We start from the raw sequence: 17,521 nt of genomic DNA on the forward strand, positions 1-17,521 counted from the left end.
AAGCTGCCAGCACCATCTGATCAAACACGCGTTTGTAAAGTAAACTGGTTTACTTTCTCAAGTCTATTGCTTTGAGGGGGGGGGAAACACACACCCGCACACAACAGCTCTGAAAACTGTCCCAGAAGCAGCTGAGTTAAAAGCCCAGCACAGGGTTAAAAGGCAACAGCTTTGTACGATCAAATGGAGGAATGCAGAGTGCCATAAAACACGCACACACAAACAAGTTACATAAAGTCCATGGATACTTACTGTTTCCTTATTGGGAAGCAGCTCTTTTCGGATCCTGAAGAAGTTCTTCCCATACTGTCTGAGCCCTTTAATGAAGCGTTTCTGTGTTTAAAACAAAAATAGAATGTCAGCAGAGGCAAAGAGAAAATCTCTTTAACCAGCACGGTAGTTTAAAAAGTTACCGGATTAGGGGTTGCACAAAAACATGCACAAATATGCAGGTTAAGTCCCACAGAAATTGCAAATTTTCAAATTACAGTCTCAAGTCTCAACCAGGATTCAATGATTTTTTTTTAAAGAAACACACGAGAAAAAACAACCTTTTAGCTCAAAATGACATAGGCTGTGTGCTTTGTTTGGAGGGCTTTGAGAAGGCAAGCTGCTGGTTTCCGTGAAAATAAATGTTGAAAACCTGAAGCAAGATCTAATTCCATCTTAAGCTGGGGGTGGAGGAGCGAGAGAAGAGTGCTTTTCCTTCTCTACAATTCTGGACAGAGAAGGGGGTAGCTGTCTGAGCTGTGAAAAGATGAAAAACTCATTCCGAGCTCAAAGCATCCATGTTTCTTTTGAAAGTTTATATATATTTATACAGACAGACATATATGGAGAAGATTTCCAAATAAATCTCTTCCAGGAAAAGAAATAAGACTGCTTCACTATTCCCCACCTTTTTGGGGGGAGAATTAGTCCATATTTAGTTCCAAAATCCAGGGCTGCCAAAGACTTCCGTTTGGGCTTCCCAAATAATCCAGTTTGGCAATGATTAAAAACAAAACAAAAACAAACCGCAACACACAAAATACAGCCCAGCCCACCTCCCCAAAAAACTCAACACTTCTGTGTTTGCAGATTTCTCGGTTCCAACACTCCTCCCCTAAATACACAGAGAGTGGGAGGCGGGTGGAGGGGAGAAAAGAAGAGTTTCAAAGTGATGTTTAAATCCGGATTGAAAAGAGAGCCGGAGAAGGAGCAAAGGGTTTTTCAAAGCTCTCCCCCACCACAAAACACAAGCACGCGCGCACACCGATTGCACAAAAATGACTGAAGTACAAACTGACACACACACACACACAAACAAACAAACAAACACACACCCTGCGGAGGGGTGATTTCCCTTCTGGGAGGGGGAAGAGGAGGAGGAGGAAGAAGAACTCCGAAGCAACAAACCAGCCGCCGCCAAAGCAGAGAGCAGCGTTTCTCCTTTGCCTGTTTCAGCCGCTGCTGAGAGTGGAGGGGAAGAGTCAAAATCCGGATCTCCAAGTAGGGGCGTCCTGCATGTAGGTGGCAGCGGAGGAGGCAGCAGCCGGAGGAGCCGGGGATCGCTTGTTACCCGGGGAGGCTCTGACACTACAAAAGGGGAGGGAAGAGGCAGCGGCGGCGGCGGCAGCAGCTTAACATGTGATCTGAGCTGGGCTGAGCGGCAGAAGGGAGAAACAAGAGGCACCGGGCGAGCTGCAAAAGGCGGCCTGGATCACCTAGGCAGACTCCCCGCAGCAAAGGCTGTAGGAGGACCGTTAGCAAGAGGGGCAGCCGATGCAAGGGCCCCGCAGAGGTTCCTGGGGTGCAACTCTCATTATTCCCTGCTAATACCACCAGGCAGTAAAGGTAAAGGGACCCCTGACCATTAGGTCCAGTCATGGCCGACTCTGGGGTTGCGGCGCTCATCTCGCTTTATTGGCTGAGGGAGCCGACGTGCAGCTTCCGGGTCATGTGGCCAGCATGACTAAGCCGCTTCTGGCGAACCAGAGCAGCGCACAGAAACACCATTTACCTTCCCATTTACCTTCCCGCCAGGGCGGTACCTATTTATTTACTTGCACTTTGATGTGCTTTCGAACTGCTAGGTTGGCAGGAGCAGGGACCAAGCAACGGGAGCTCACCCTGTCGCGGGGTTTCGAACCGCCAACCTTCTGATTGGCAAGTCCTAGGCTCTGTGGTTTAGACTACAGCGCCACCTGCGTCCCAGAACCACCAGGCAAGTGAGTGCCAAATCTAAGTGCAATATAAATGCTGCTTGTTAGGAAGATCATGGCAAAGTGGCTCACATGCATTAATGCTGTAATGCAGGGGCGGCCGACTGAAGTCCTCAAGATGCTGTTGGACTCCAACTCCCTAGCAGCCAGCATGGCCAATAATCAGGATGGTGGGAGTTCTTGTCCAGCAAACAACATGCTGGATATCCATGCTGTGCTGATTCCAACACCCAGCATTACAGAAGGGTGGGCTTAGACCAGGTGTGGAGAACCTCTGGCCTTCCAGATGTTGTTGGACTGCAACTCCCAACAGCCCCAGCAAGCATAAGCAATGGCCAGGACTGTAGTTTAGCAAGATCTGCATGGCCAAAGGTTCTCTACAGAGGAAAGGAAGGAGACTTGGCCCAAATCCCATACTTATTTAAAATATGTGTATCCTGCCTTTCTACCTGCAAGGCGGTTTAACAACACAAACATGAAGCACAAAAAAATAATATCACCACAAACTCAATCACATGTCAGTCTTAGTGAGTTTACGGCCGGGGTGGGGTGGGGGGATCAAACCTAGGATGCTGTAAACAAAGATTTATACAAATCTAATAGCAACATACAGAGAGGAAGAAAGGTTTTATTCTGAGTTGCCTACAAGATAACAATCTCCCTGACACCTCAAAAAAACCAACAGCCAAGTGCTTAATTAAAATAGTAAAATATATTTAATAAACTTGTCCAAGTATGTTCAGAAATCGAATAGGTTACTTGTGCTTTCTGCCCAGGGGAAGGGTTCTAGGTCACTGGAAATATCAGCACTACAATGATTGACATGTGATCCAGTCTCTATATTTTAGGAAGGTTTTGGCTGGATTCTGGCCATTGCAACTTTCTACCCCTCTGTCATGGTCTCCGAGTTAGTAAGACAACTATCCATCAAAGCTTAGACTCTAATTAACACATTGAGCATACCCATGGCACACATATCTGAGCAGATCTTCCAAGGGGAAACTCTGGGGTTTTTGTTCTGCAAGAGGGGCTTGGGATCTTTAAAGGAGAATTGCCAACACTTTCATTATACAAATTCCCAGCACTCTTTGGGGGAAGCCTGCAGAAGTTGCTAACCTTTTTGGGCCCATGGGTACATTTACAAACAGGAGAAATTCTCATGGGCCCTGCACACACCACAACCCAACACACATGTCTACTGTCTCCAAAGATGTTTCTTGAAGGCCTACTTTCACTGGGAGACGGGGACCCTCCAGGCACAAGGGAACCCTGTGGGTGCCCATGCTAGCAACTCATGTAGCATTGACACACCCAGGTGTTTTCTTCTGCTTATTGTTTCTTTGTTCTAAAAGAGCAACAGACTGCTAGGTAGCCAGCCACCTAACAGCCATTTTCATTTTTTGAATGTAGCTCTTAGCACCCTAGAGTGTGAATGAAAAGGCTCATCAGCTGTCTTTATTACGGACTTGTCTGCATATAATCCAGTAAAAGCTATCAACACATTTGTGCTCTAATTTTTATGGGTCCTGAGCAGATACTGAAACTTGGATCGAAACATATTGAGATGCTCGCTAAATATAACCTAATCCCCAGATACAAAAAGTCTCCCCAAATAAAGTCTATTTTTAATCCATCTAGAGATCTCACTCAGAAAGTCCTTCTACATTTTATGCAGGGGGTGGAGGGGGCCATGTAGCCATAAACACAAACAAGGATCAGTTTGGATTTTGCTACAGAATACGAGTAGATTGTGTTGGCTGAGAAAGATACTCGGTTTAATGGGAAAGGGTGGGGAGGTGGTAAAAAAGAAAGAAAGACCCTAAGTCTAAGTAAGTGGGGCTGCCAGAACAAACCACTGGGTTGCATCCAACTTATGTCCTATTAGAGCAGACCTGCTTAAATTAATGGGCCTAAGTTAGTCATGTCCATTAATTTTGATAGGTAGGATTAACACTGGGTACAAGCCAGGGATCTCTAAGCACCATGGAATTTGCACCATTGGGATGGTGGTAGGTGGTAGCTTCTGCTCTTTCGTGGGCTTGTGCGACTCAGTTGGCTGGTCTACCTGGCTCCAGCTAGAAATGTTCTGAAATCAGATATGTCTAGCAACTCTACCTGCTGCTGTGACAGAAGGCCAGAGGTTTATTTTTAAACAGAGAAGGAAAAGCAACCCAAAGAAACGTCCCTCTCGCAGAGACATAAAACACCAGGCCTCTTCCTTAAATAACCATCAGCTTCCACCTTCCTGTCCTACTGATGAAGCTCTATTACCCTTGGCTACTGCTTCCTGTAGCTTGGGGACCATTTTGCGGCTTGCTCTACTCTGACCCCAGTTTAATCCAGCAATTTCCGAGGTTCCCAAACCTCAGTAATCTCCCCGCCAAGGAACGAGATCCTTCCTCTCCTGTGCATTACTCCTGTGGTTTGCATCCTCATTTGTTAAATGCATTATGACAGGTTATTTACTTTGGCCCACAGAGTGGGGAATTGCGGTTGCTTCCCCTCCCCACAAAATAATTTAACAATTGTACCAGTATGGCGGGGGGGGGGGAGTTTCACAGTTCAAATACATCATCTTCTTTTTAAAGAAATGGACCTCCATTTATTAGACCCTATAAGCAAGGGGGATCCAATGAGCCCCCCCAAGTTCTGGACTACAATCTCCATCAACAGCCCTATTGGACATGCTGGCTGGGGCTGATGAGAGTTGTAGTCCACAACATCCGGGGGGGGGGCTGATGAGAGCTGTAGTCCACAACATCCGGGGGGGGCTGATGAGAGTTGTAGTCCACAACATCTGGGGGGGGGGGAGACGGGAACGGACAGACCGGACCACATTGGCTATCCCTGCTATAAGCTGCTTCACCCCTTCAGAAAAACTCCTCCCCAACTTGCTGAGTGTTTCAGTGGATTCTGGGGCACATTTAGGAAGGGGGAAGACCCTTAACAGTCTTGCATCATCTAAATTGTATAGATGCTAGAATCCCCCAATTGTTTTACATTTACAACACAACTCTGGACCCCTTCTCAGTAGAAAGCATAAATTTGTCCAGCCTTTTCTAGTCTCCAGATGTCTTGGACTACACAACCAATCAGGCCTGTCTCTGGTCCAGAGCCTGCAACACTTGCTTGAAAATGTAATTATCCAGACCACAAGTCTACCTATTCCAGCATATTTTTATTTATTTATCTCACCTTCCCTCCAAGGAGCTCTAGGTGGCATATGTGGCTCTCTTCCTCCCCATGGCGGGTTAGGCTGAGAAACTGTAACTGGCCCAAGGTCGTCCGATAAGTTCCCAGGCTGAGTAGGGATTTGAACCCTGGTCTCCCAAGTCCTAGTCTGACACTGGCTCCCCCTCTTCTCAAAAGTTACAACAACTTGCAGGAACTAGTTCAGGAATCTGTGGCCCTTCAAGTGTTAGTGGACCGCACAACTCCTCTCACCCGACGATTGACCATGCTGGCTGGGGCTGAGATGTGTTGGGAGTCCCGATAAAATCTGGGGAGCGCACAAGCTCTTTACCATTGTGCTAGATCTTCCTCTAGATTTTGGTCACACCTTCCTTTTGCCTGTCCTACTTCGACCATTTCAGTGGGTGCATTCTCAGTTCGCATGGGAATTGGTTGGACCTGTTAGTCCTCACCATTATGCTGTTCCCTAGAAAACATGTAATATTCCCCTGCGAATCAGTGGTCATGGGAAAACTCTACTAGGGGAGTTTGTCGGCCATCACTAATCTTATTAATGAACCCCTGGTAACATTCTGCAAGGAACTTCAGGGTTCAGCAAGGCTACTGGAGAATACTGTTCCTGGCAAGCCCTAAAATAACTGGATAGAAAAATGTTTTTAGCTGCTTTCAAAAATTTCGTAACTGCTTTCAAATGTTTCAAATTGTAATTGTTTTGGGAATGTTTGCAACTGCTTTGTATTTGTTTTTAAAATGTGTATCTCAGATATAAATTCAATAAATCATCATCATCTCATACCACACTTTGCTTTTGAAAGCCCTTGTCGATTTGGGAAGCTAGTTTGCCATGTATCATAATGTGCACAGATTATCCAGAGACCCAAGCCCAGAGCCTTTTCAGGTGCACACAGACAGTTGTGTACTTATTAGGAACCTGGCTATAGTTTTTGCAGATTAGCCACCACCATCATAATTATTATTATCAATACATATTTCAGCTCTGCTCTTCTATTCAAATCAATACTCAGAGCATCTTACAAAAGATAATAGGGTTTCCCCCCAGCTTTCCATCACATCTATGTTGAACTTTTGGAAATTTATTGTGTCCCTAGAAAAGCAGAGGGCAGAGAACGAAAAGGACACGCTAGCTGTTGATCTCTGTTTTTGATAACTGATTAACATGCTCAACTGTGGTTTACCTCAGGAGCATCCCTGGTTCAATAATTTAAAGCTCTGAATTGCTTCTGTTGCACACCACAGGGCTGGATGAATGTGAGCCATTTAAAGATGAATCCATCTTTTTATAAAAAAATAAACACTAGTTTAACAAAGTGGCAACGGTCAACTGACAGATGTGGAATGCAGATTTAACAGGTTATCCAAAAACCTTGATGGAATGTTAATTGTTGCGTTTAATCACAGCTTGCGACAATTACGGTTTGCATCCAACCAAGTCCTACTCAGAGCAGACCCACCAATGGATCTAAGTGAGTCAAGTCCATTAATTTCAATGGGTCTACACTGAGTAGGACTAACAGTGGACACAAAAGTGTGCTCGTATTTTATTACACACAAGTGGAAACTGCAATGAAGTGCTTCATGGCCCCTGAGCAAGTGTAATCCTCAGTGCGCTGTTTGGGGAGCCTTTTTCTCCACCCCACAAAGACTCTATCCCTAAAGCCTTTTTGTACTTCTGCAAACCTGGGGTCTCTCCCATGTCTTCTGATACCTCTTTTGTTGTGGAAGGTGCCTCTTGGCATACAGAAGTAATGCTACTGAACACATGCAACGGCTTCCCCCAAAGAATCCTGGGAACTGTAGTTTTTAAGGCTGCTGGGAACTGCAGCTCTGTGAAGTGTTTATAGGACGGGAGGGGGTGCTGTGCTATATATACACATTAAATGTATGGTGTGTACTCAAGGACAGTCACACAAGGCAGGCTGCCAGCCTAGAACTAGAAATTTCATAAATGTTCTCCATTCATATGGCACTTAATTTTGATATTCAAAATAATAATTCACTGGAAGGTGGCTTTTAAAGGACATGGCTGCCTTCTAGGAATGAGTTACACGAGTTAAGAGCCAATATATAAAATATCTACTTTATAATATCCCATCTCTGCTCCAGAAAGCTTTTTCCTCTATACATTTTCTGCCTCCTCTGTTTAAACGTTTGCAGTAAAAGCAATCTTTGAATTATTTTCATATTCTACTCCAGGGAAAACTGAAATCGCTCCAGAGGAACAAAATAAATAAATAAATGCAGGAATCTATTTCCCACAGCAATGATATGCTAAATCAGGAGTGGGCAAAATAGAGCACACATACTCCCCCCCCCCCAGCTCCACCACACACACTCCAAAGAATTGTATCTGGTACACATGCTGGAGTTTAATTCAAGTCTTAAGGTGAGTAAAACTACAAAGGCAGGAGGAAAGCTATTCATTTGTTCCAGAAGGTAATGAAGCACAAAGTCAGTTTCTAGACCAGGGTCGCTGCGCATTTTTGCTGAAATCAACAGGTGCTTTTTCTTCCATCAATAATTTTACTTCATCTTAAATTTAGTATGCTGGCTGTTTAGCCATAATAATAAATATTCATTCATTTATTCAGCTCATCTTACAAGAAACAGATGTGTATACACACAAAGGGTTGTTCATGTGTTACACTGAACAGGCACACAATCCATTTACACAATATCTACACTGATTCCTGTTCATATTTAACTGTGAACCGTCCGTGTACACAACAGCTGAGTTGTACAAACAAGTGTATGCTCTTTTTCCACAAAGAGACAGCTGGTCCCTGAGTCCAGTGTAACATGGGAACAAACCTTCAGTCTATAAACAAATGTGGGATAGCCACCTCTGAATCTTCACTGACAACTCAAAGCAATACAGATTGGTAAAGGTAAAGGGACCCTTGACCATTAAGTCCAGTCGTGGACGACTCTGGGGTTGCGGCGCTCATCGCACTTTACTGGCCAAGGGAGCCGGCGTTTCTCCGCAGACAGCTTCCGGGTCATGTGGCCAGCATGACAAAGCCACAAACCAGAGCAGCGCACGGAAACATTGTTTACATTCCCACCAGAGTGGTACCTATTTATATACTTGCACTTTGACGTGCTTTCAAACTGCTAGGTTGGCAGGAGCTGGGACCGAACAACGGGAGCTTACCCCGTCGCAGGGATTCGAACCGCCGACCTTCTGATCGGCAAGCCCTTGGCTTTGTGGTTTAGACCACAGCGCCACCCATGTCTCTAATACAGATTGGTACTAGAAGCTAAAACCAATTCCCCTAGTAATCAGTTCCCATGGACCTCCTTGGGATACGGATATTTGCAACAGGCAAGTGGTCCAGGGCCAAGCCCTGAAGACAGCTTAGGAAAGAAGAAAACAACATAAACACCAGGGATGTATTTACAGGTGCCTGAACTCTGGCAGCAGCAATTCCTAAGGTATGCCCTGCCCAGAGGGAGGAAAGGCCTTCTGTTGCATCTCAGGCCAAGGCAATCACCCCTCTAAAATGTGCAGGGGTGGTCAGACAAAGAATAAGCCCCTCACCTCGTCACCCCCCACAAGCACCCATTATTGAAGACAAAAGTATAAGGCGGGGGGGGGGGGGACAAATCTTTTTTGTGAAGAAAGGCCACTGCTCTTCACAAACTCTTCTGCTGCAACTCTTCAAAAAAGATGGCTGCCCTATTTCAGGAGTGGGGAACCTCAGGCCTAGGGGCCAAATGAAGCTCTTCCAGGGGCCCTCTCTCCTCTTCCTGGTGCTGGATCAGGCCAGTGGCCCATCTAGTCCAGCACCCTTAACTCACAGTGGCTAACCAGATGCCCTAAAGGAAAGACTGCAAGCAGGATGGGAGAACAAGAGCACTCTCCATGTTGGTGATTCCCAGAAGCACACTGCCCCTGACAGTAGCAACACTAAGCTGTCCTTAGTACTTTAAAATTACCGCTGAAGAATGAGCAATTTACTGTGGAAAACAGGTTTTACATCATCAAACCTTTTATTGGCATCACATCCAAACATCCAAAACAAAGGAAAACAGGGTGGGGAGGGAGGAATTAGGCGAGCCCGATCAGCCCCAAGCTGACAATTCTCAAAATGCAAGTGGGGTTGGGAGGACTAATCCATCTCACCTGTGTCTTAAAATATTTGTCCATTTACAACAATTTTCCTTTATAAATGCTCCGCCTGCTTTTCTTTTTAGGAGAGGACGGTGGCAGGTAGTGATAAATATGAGCAAGATTTCTGTGGCCTCACAGAAATTAATGCTTGCTGAAGGCCCCATTGAAAAAACTGATCATCAGGAGTTAAAAACGCAAATGCAGCGTGTATCTGGGTAGCACTTTTTTATTTTAAAAAAGCAGCATTAAGAAATTCTGTGGCTTGATGGATCAGCGGCCATTGTCGATAGACAATGCAGATATGTGCTTTGCAAAAATGGTTGCCATGGCTATTGAAGGGCTAGAACACAAGGCCTCCTAAAGCCATTTTGCAAGCTGACGCTCCCCCGCGTTCCCTCCGCGACATAATTTATTAGGTTCTCTGGTATCCCTGCCACGATGTGTAAACAGGGGGGCTATAAATAACCAAGAAGCGACTAGAAACAAGCATGCTAATGTTTGCATATGTGTTACTTGTAGGCCCCATATTTTATCTGCCGAAACAAATGGCATGACAAGATACACAAAGCCATTATGTTCTGACTAACGGAGCTCAGATGGCATGTTTATCAATGTGGCGATAATGCCATTCCGGAGGCTGCAGCTAAGGTTATGCACCAGGATTTCCATTATCGAGGGATTAGAATTTGCCAAGGAAGGCTGCAACCAAGTATTAAAATCCAGCACCCAGGAATCTGCTTGGCGTTCATGTTTTTTGTTTGGGGGGGGGGATTGTTAACGGAATTATTTCGTTGCTAGTGCAAGCCATCCCAGACCTGCAAGTTTTTTCAGCGTGCTTAAAAATTCTGATTTGCTACTGAGCTCCATCCAAGGAGCTCCAGCTATACAAATGTGATGAAGGAAACTAACCTTGCAAGGAAAAGTTTGCAGAACTCCGGATGGTGGCACCCAAGAAGACGAAACAGAGAGGTCTCTACCCTGGGCATTGGAAAGGTGTCAGGTAATTCTAGCAGCCTCTAATAAACCCATAAGGGGGTAGGACCAAGAAACATGAGGGACAAAATGGTGGCTACTGGCTATGATGATGGCCATAGTCTACCTTGACTGTTGGAGGAAATATGCCCCTGAACGCCATTTGCTAGGGAAACAAAAGCGGGGAGAGATGTTATTGCACTCAGGTTCTGCTTGTGAGCTTCCCTGAGGCATCTGATTGGCCACTTTGACAGCAGGATGCTGGAGTAGATGAGCCTTTGTTCTTGGGTTTTGGTTTTGAATAAGGTCTCATAAATGTCAACTGAATCACTTCTTCTTTTCCTTACTCAATATGCCCCTCCAGGGCATTTGCAAAAATGATGTATTTAAAAAAAAGAGAGAGCAAACGTCAATGTACTTGTTAGTAGCACATAAACACACTCACAAACACACTTTCAGCTTTGAAACAAAAGTGTTACAAGCCTTAAAAAAAAAAGGTGTGTGCCAGCTGCAATGGATTAGCTTGGAATAAAAATGATAGCATTTGTATTGGTACAAAATAAAGAGTGTACACAATAGGTTTTTCTGGTGAGTCGAAACTCATATTTTTCACTTTGCACGCCAAAGATGTATATGTGCCCTGGCAGTTTCCCCACAGACTACACCATTGGCATCACTTGTCCAGGCTTGGAGAATTGTAGCATATTACTCATATTTTGGTAAATGTGTCACTGTATTTTCTTGCCATACAGAAAAATCTAGTAAACCTTAAAAAAGAGAGAGCTATGCACAAAAAGCCCTTGCTGGGATGACCAGGCAAGGGGTCAGGGATTTTTCTACAATGCACATAGGTTAATTCCTTCTTTCCTTTCTCTCTCTCTCTCTCCCTCTCTCCAATGATGAACATGGCTACTTTGGCGCAGGCAAAGTGGGCCAAAGAGCCTGCGGATTTGTGTTAGGGCAGTTTCTATGGGTGATCACCTTTATTATGGCTTTCCATAGGCATTTGGTTGACCACTTTGAGAACAGGATGTTAGGACTACATGGGCCTTTATCCTGATCCTGCAGGATTGTCTTATGTTATTACAGGCAGGCAATGAATTTGGCATCAGGTGACCTTTCAAATGTGTTGTGACGGGGGGATTATTGGTTTGTTTTTGTTTTTGTTCTTATTTTTATTTTGTATTTTGTGTTTGTGTTGTTGTGAACCACTCTGAGATCTACGGATGAAGGGTGGTGTACAAATTTAAATAATAGTAATTATTTTTATTATTTTTATTGTTTTTATTAGGAAACTGAGTTTGTGTGATCTGGGTTACAGGGTGGGGTGTCAATTTGGGAAAATTAATTTAGTTTAAGATGACTTTATCTAGCGATTGTGCTTGTACTGAATGGGGAAACTGATGTGATTTGGAGGAAATGGTGGGGAAATTTTTTGGTTTGTCTTCTATGACATTAAAAGTCTAAATTTGAATTTCTCTATGTACCTTAACATAGGCAACTTTGTGTTGATAGGCTCGCGGTCTGAATCATTTAAGTCTGTAGTACCCTGCAGTAACCCCAAGTGCCAGGGGCTGGAAGCGACTCTCATATACACCTCATGTACCAAGGTATATTGTGTACGTTCATATCAATATACACATGTTGTACTTCTTGTTGAAGCGATCTTGATGCTGTAAATATTTTTAACTTTCTTTTATTGTTGTTTTGGGGTACATTGTCTGGGTGAAGTCCAGCTAATGGCGTCTAAGGGGTGCCTTCCTCAAGCAATGGGAGCAAACAGCAATGCCGCCACCTCTCTTTGGAGTTGGTACGTTCCGTCTACTCACATGGACAGCCAGGCTGTCATTAAAATGGCCTCCCTCGGGGGGAATACCAAAGGAGCCCAGGATGGTAATCGGCTCCACCTCCATGGCGCTAAGCTGTTGAGCCTTTTGTTCCCAACAATAGGCCTCCCGCCGAACCGCCCCCTCCGCCCGCCTGGAAATATTGGCAATAGGCAGGCGTGAGCACAGCTGTGTGTGAATTACATATATAAACAGATTAGATTTGCAATATTTACGCCGCACACAAACACATTAATAAGCGCATTTGCATACACACTTGGCTAAAATCAGATGGCAGGCGGGTAACCTTTCTTGCCCAGGCATATTCGTTTTGGATTATTGTGGAAATATAAACATGAGTGCATGTGCATGTGGGAGAGTGCGTGCCTGGGTTAATGTGACCTGAACGCAAGAGGGGGAAGAGGCACGAAGAGCGGCAACTGTGCACCTGGCAGCATGGAGAACATGCACAGACAGGGGAAGCCTGTACGCTGCCCAAGCGAGGGGGGGGGGGAGCAAAGTCATGTGGAAGATGGTGAATTTGCCAGAGATCTTTTGCAGATCTGCCAATTCAAAACGCAAACAACGCACCCTGACCAGGCAAATGTATAAAACATTTAGGGAATATCCACAGCTCAGTAGGAGAGCACCTGATTTGCATGCAGAAGGTCCTGGGTTCAATCATTGGCATACCTAGGTAGGGCCAGGAGAGAGACATATACACACACACTCCAGTCTGAAGCTCTGGAGAGCTGTCGCCCATCAGTGCAGACCAACTTTTGTCAACCTGGAGCCCTCCAGATGTGTTGAGTCACAACTCCCATCATCACTGATCAGCGGCTGGGTGGGGCTGATGGGACTTGTTGGACAAAACACCAAGTTGATGGAGGCTGGTGTAGGCAATACTGAGGTAGATGGACCAATGGTCTGACTTGGTATCAGGCAACTTTCCATGTCTCATGTTCCTAAAACACTGTTGATGTCAGCATCTCAATCATAACTTTGTGACCAGGGAACAAAATGTTTCAGACCGTTTGAAATTTGACATCAATACGTACTTGGAAAGAGGCAATGAACAGAATTCCCTGGGTTCCCTGGAGGTTGTGGGCGTTAAATGTGTGCCTTCATGCACACAGTTGCAGGTATTTGTGCATGTTATTCATCCAACTTGCACTAAACTAGTTGTCAATTCCAACTCGCCACCCCTGTATTATAAACCTCCCTCCTAAGGCTGACTTGTTCGAAGACAAGCTCCTTTCAGGACTGTTGGGAGTTGGCCTTAGGAGATCATAGAGTAAGTTCACAGAAGGACAGGAAATGCCCATGGAATTGATTAAAATCCACTATTATTATTATTATTTTCTGCTGGGGCAGTACAAAACTGCTTTCATGACCTGCCTTGAACCTTCAAGACAGAACAGGCAGCCGGTATGTGGTTTAGCTTTTAGAGAGTAGGACAAGAACCGGAAAGACCTAACTAGGTTCAAATCCCTATTCATCTCTCTCTCTCTCTCTGCCTAACCTACTACACATGGTTGTGCAGATAAAACGAAGGTGGGGAGAAAAGATTCCTGAGTAGCCACTCTTGAGATCCTGGGGAAAGAGTGAGATTTGAATGTAAGAAACAAGTACACAGGTGTATATGTATACACATCTTTATATATCCACCACTTCCTATTCCGCTCAGCAAGGAATTTGACTATTTCTCCCTCCCCGCTAAAATAATTTCCTCAAGCGTTATCAGACTTAAAGTCAACAAAGCTCAGGGGCAATTGGCTCTACACTGCAGTCTACCCCCATCCTATTCCTCTGGTTTAGTCCATCTTTAATTCAGACTTTAACTGCTAGAAGTTGATGTTAAAGCAGAGGGTGGGGGGAAGATTTTTTTTTTTTTAAAAAAAGGTTGCTCAAGCTGGAAGGCTGTTTTCTGCTGCTCCAGAGAAGCGGACACGGAGCAATGGATCCAAACTACAAGAAAGAAGATTCCACCTAAACATTAGGAAGAACTTCCTGACAGTAAGAGCTGTTCGACAGTGCAATTTGCTGCCAAGGAGTGTGGTGGAGTCTCCTTCTTTGGAGGTCTTTAAGCAGAGGCTTGACAACCATATGTCAGGAGTGCTCTGATGGTGTTTCCTGCTTGGCAGGGGGTTGGACTTGATGGCCCTTGTGGTCTCTTCCAACTCTATGATTCTATGATTCTATGGATTTCATTTATCAAAATATAAAAGGCGATCTGAGAACTGGTCTCCTTCATGTCACGATAAGTCACGGTTGGTATCTGTATTCTGTCTGAATTGATTTTATGTATGGATTGTTGTGGCTGTTGTTTTACATGGGTTTTTATATAAATACATGCTGCTTAACTGTTTTTATGTGTTGCTTCCAACTAAACCTGCAGACACACTAAACGTTTAAAGCACATTTCCTCCCCCAACCCCCCAAAAGAGAATGCTGGGGATTGTAGCTCTGTGGGGGATACGCTACAGGTCCCAGGATTCTTTGAGGGGGAGCCATGTGCTTTGAATGTATGGTGCAGATGCAGTCTAAGTCCTACTCAAAGTAGGTCTAAGTAAGCCGTGCTTATTAACTTCAGTGGTACAATCCTTTATATGCAAATGTCCAATATATCTTTATTGTGTTGTGGTTTGTTTCGGGATGCCTCGTGGGAATGGATTCATAGACAAAATGAAATAATATGGATTACGGCAGCCTTCCCCAACCAACTGCCCTCCAGATGTTTTAGAATATTACAACCAGTAGAATAAAACACCAGGAGGGCACCAGGTTGGGGAAAGAATGCCTCCCACTCTGCTTCGAACAAACCGCACTCTAGAACCAAGCTTTGTTCTTGCCTTCCCAACTACGGTGTGCTTGAGCAGAACAAAACTTAAGTCTGTGGTCTGGGCATTACGCTAGGCTTGTTGCTCCTGCTATAGGAGGGGCGAAGTGGGAGCAAGCAGCTTGCTTGTGGGAGGCCATCAACTGTGGCTTACGGAGACATGTGATTCCTGCCACAGAACATCCCTCTATTCTAAGGCAAGTTGCTAAAAGCAAACAAACCTCAGCCCCCTATTCTTTCCTCCAACACAGAAGTTAGTGAAAGATCAAACCGGAAAGAAAAGAAAAATTGGCATGGAACAAAGCATGCTATTAAAGGTGACGAAACATCTAAAAGGGGTTTCTCTTGCTCAGGGTGATGAAAGGTGGGGGGGATGTACCATTATCATAGAATTGTAGAGCTGGGGCAGGGGACCTCAAGGGTCATCTAGCTCAACCCCCTGCAAGGCAGGAATCTCAACACACAGTGCTCCATCCAATTTGAAACCATACCGGACCCTGTTTAGCTTTGCAAATGTGCTGGCAGTTTTATTGCTACACTGCCCCCTCTGAGCTCAGAACTGTCTTGGACTGCCCTGACTTCATAGTCCAACTTTTAAGATTTCACCCTTGGTACATCCAGAGAGACCTGTTTTTACATACCGATGGATAGATAAAGATTTCCCAGTGCCACCTGGAGAAAAGGAAGAATTAGATCGTTTCCAACCCCGTGGAATCCTGTACTGAGGAGGACATTACCCCAATAGGCTGCCAGCAGTAAATCAATTACCCGCAAATGAAGAGTATTTATTCCACCCCCACTCTTAATAGCTGCCCCTTGATTATTGACTCTGTGTATTTCCATTACACCTCCCTGAGACAACGCGTCAAAGGCTGCCCTCGCTAAGCTCCCCTGCTCTCAACATTTCATGTCAGCTCCTGCTAAAGGTCCGTTCCTTGCCTCCTGGGCTCAGCGTGCTCGCGGCCTCCTCGATAAATCATCCGCCAACCGCGGCTCCATCGCTCCAGCCCCAGGTTGCCAGGCAACCAGCACAAGAGGCAAGTCTGAGGCCTGCTGACAAACAGCCAAGGGGGCTGAAAACAACAGACGTCTCTCTGTCAAAAAATTTGTTTCGGGAGAAGCAGCAAACACACACACACACACAGCCTCCTTTTCGTTCCTCGCTAAACACTGCGCAACTGTAAAGAATCAAAATCAAAAGGACTTATTGTAACGATCACGAACGCATAATGCACACAGAGGGGGAGACGCAGACACTTCCTGCTCAATTACTAATTGTTCGAGAGCTGCGGGGAGGCGGCGATCACACGGGCTGTATGGCAACAAGCGAGGCAATCCGGCGCGTGAGATGAAGTCAGAATCACACAACCGGGAACACTATAATCTGAGAGAGAGGAGGGGAGCAGCCCTTCAGCGGCACATGCAGAAGCTGGTGCACGGATCAAAGAGGGTTTGGGTATTGAAAGGGGGCGGCAGGTGGAACAAGAGACCGGGTGCCTCTGGCTTCTAAAAGCAGAACAAAAAATCAGTGCGAGCACATGAAAATGCACACACACACGGCACTAGTGTTATGGTGGTTAGAGCAGTGTTTCTCCAACGTGCGCTGTTGTTGGGCTACAACTCCCATCATCCCTAGCTAGCAGGAACAGTTGTCAGGGATGATGGGAATTGTAGTCCGACAGCAGCTGGGGATCCAAGTTGGATCCAACACTGGGTTGGTGTGTTGAACTAGGGCCTGGGAGACCAGGGTTCAAATCCCCACTTGGCCATGGAGCTCACTTTGTGTGACCTTGGGCCAGACACTGCCTCTCAGCTTAACCTACCTCACAGGGTTGTAAATGAGGAGGGATGGGGACAGCCACGTAGGCCGCCTCAAACTCATTGGAGAAAGAAGTATATAAATGCATTAAGTAAATCAATAAACATACATGCACGTGTGTATATGTGAGATCGTCTAATGCCATCTGTATGCCCGCTCAACTGCTTTGATTTGCAGAACTGACACTGTTACAGGTGCCAAATAATATTTATTCCACATTTGTAACAAATCGGTATTTCAGTGTGGCAGCACCCACACTTTGAAACTCCCTGCCAAATGACATCAGGCAGATGCCTTCACTATACTCTTTGCAGTACCTGCTAAAAACATTTTTTTATGTAGACCACCCTACCTAGGCATGCAGAATATTGACATATGTTTTAATTTAATTTAATTTAGCCTATTGTTGATTTTAAATTTTGTAAGGTTTTAAGTATTTGTTTTTAATTGTATTTTTACTGATAATTTCATTGTTTTATTCTTCCTATAAATCACTTGGAGGTTTTTTTGGGGGGGGGGCTGTTACACAAGCAAGCA

The 17,521-nt window shown here is 45.1% G+C and overlaps 1 protein-coding gene across 13 annotated transcripts in view; it reads right to left on the reverse strand.

The window, feature by feature from the left end:
* The window catches only part of RERE (arginine-glutamic acid dipeptide repeats), a 345,593-nt gene that overhangs the window by 72,026 nt on the left and 256,046 nt on the right, over positions 1 to 17,521 (reverse strand). For all 13 annotated transcript variants that reach the window (XM_053400835.1, XM_053400844.1, XM_053400843.1 and 10 more), the window contains one exon: positions 253 to 333. In XM_053400835.1, the coding sequence (XP_053256810.1) occupies positions 253 to 333 (81 nt within the window). The remainder of the gene's footprint in view (positions 1 to 252; positions 334 to 17,521) is intronic.

This window comes from Podarcis raffonei, chromosome 8 (genome assembly GCF_027172205.1).
Source record: "Podarcis raffonei isolate rPodRaf1 chromosome 8, rPodRaf1.pri, whole genome shotgun sequence".
NCBI lineage: Eukaryota > Metazoa > Chordata > Lepidosauria > Squamata > Lacertidae > Podarcis > Podarcis raffonei.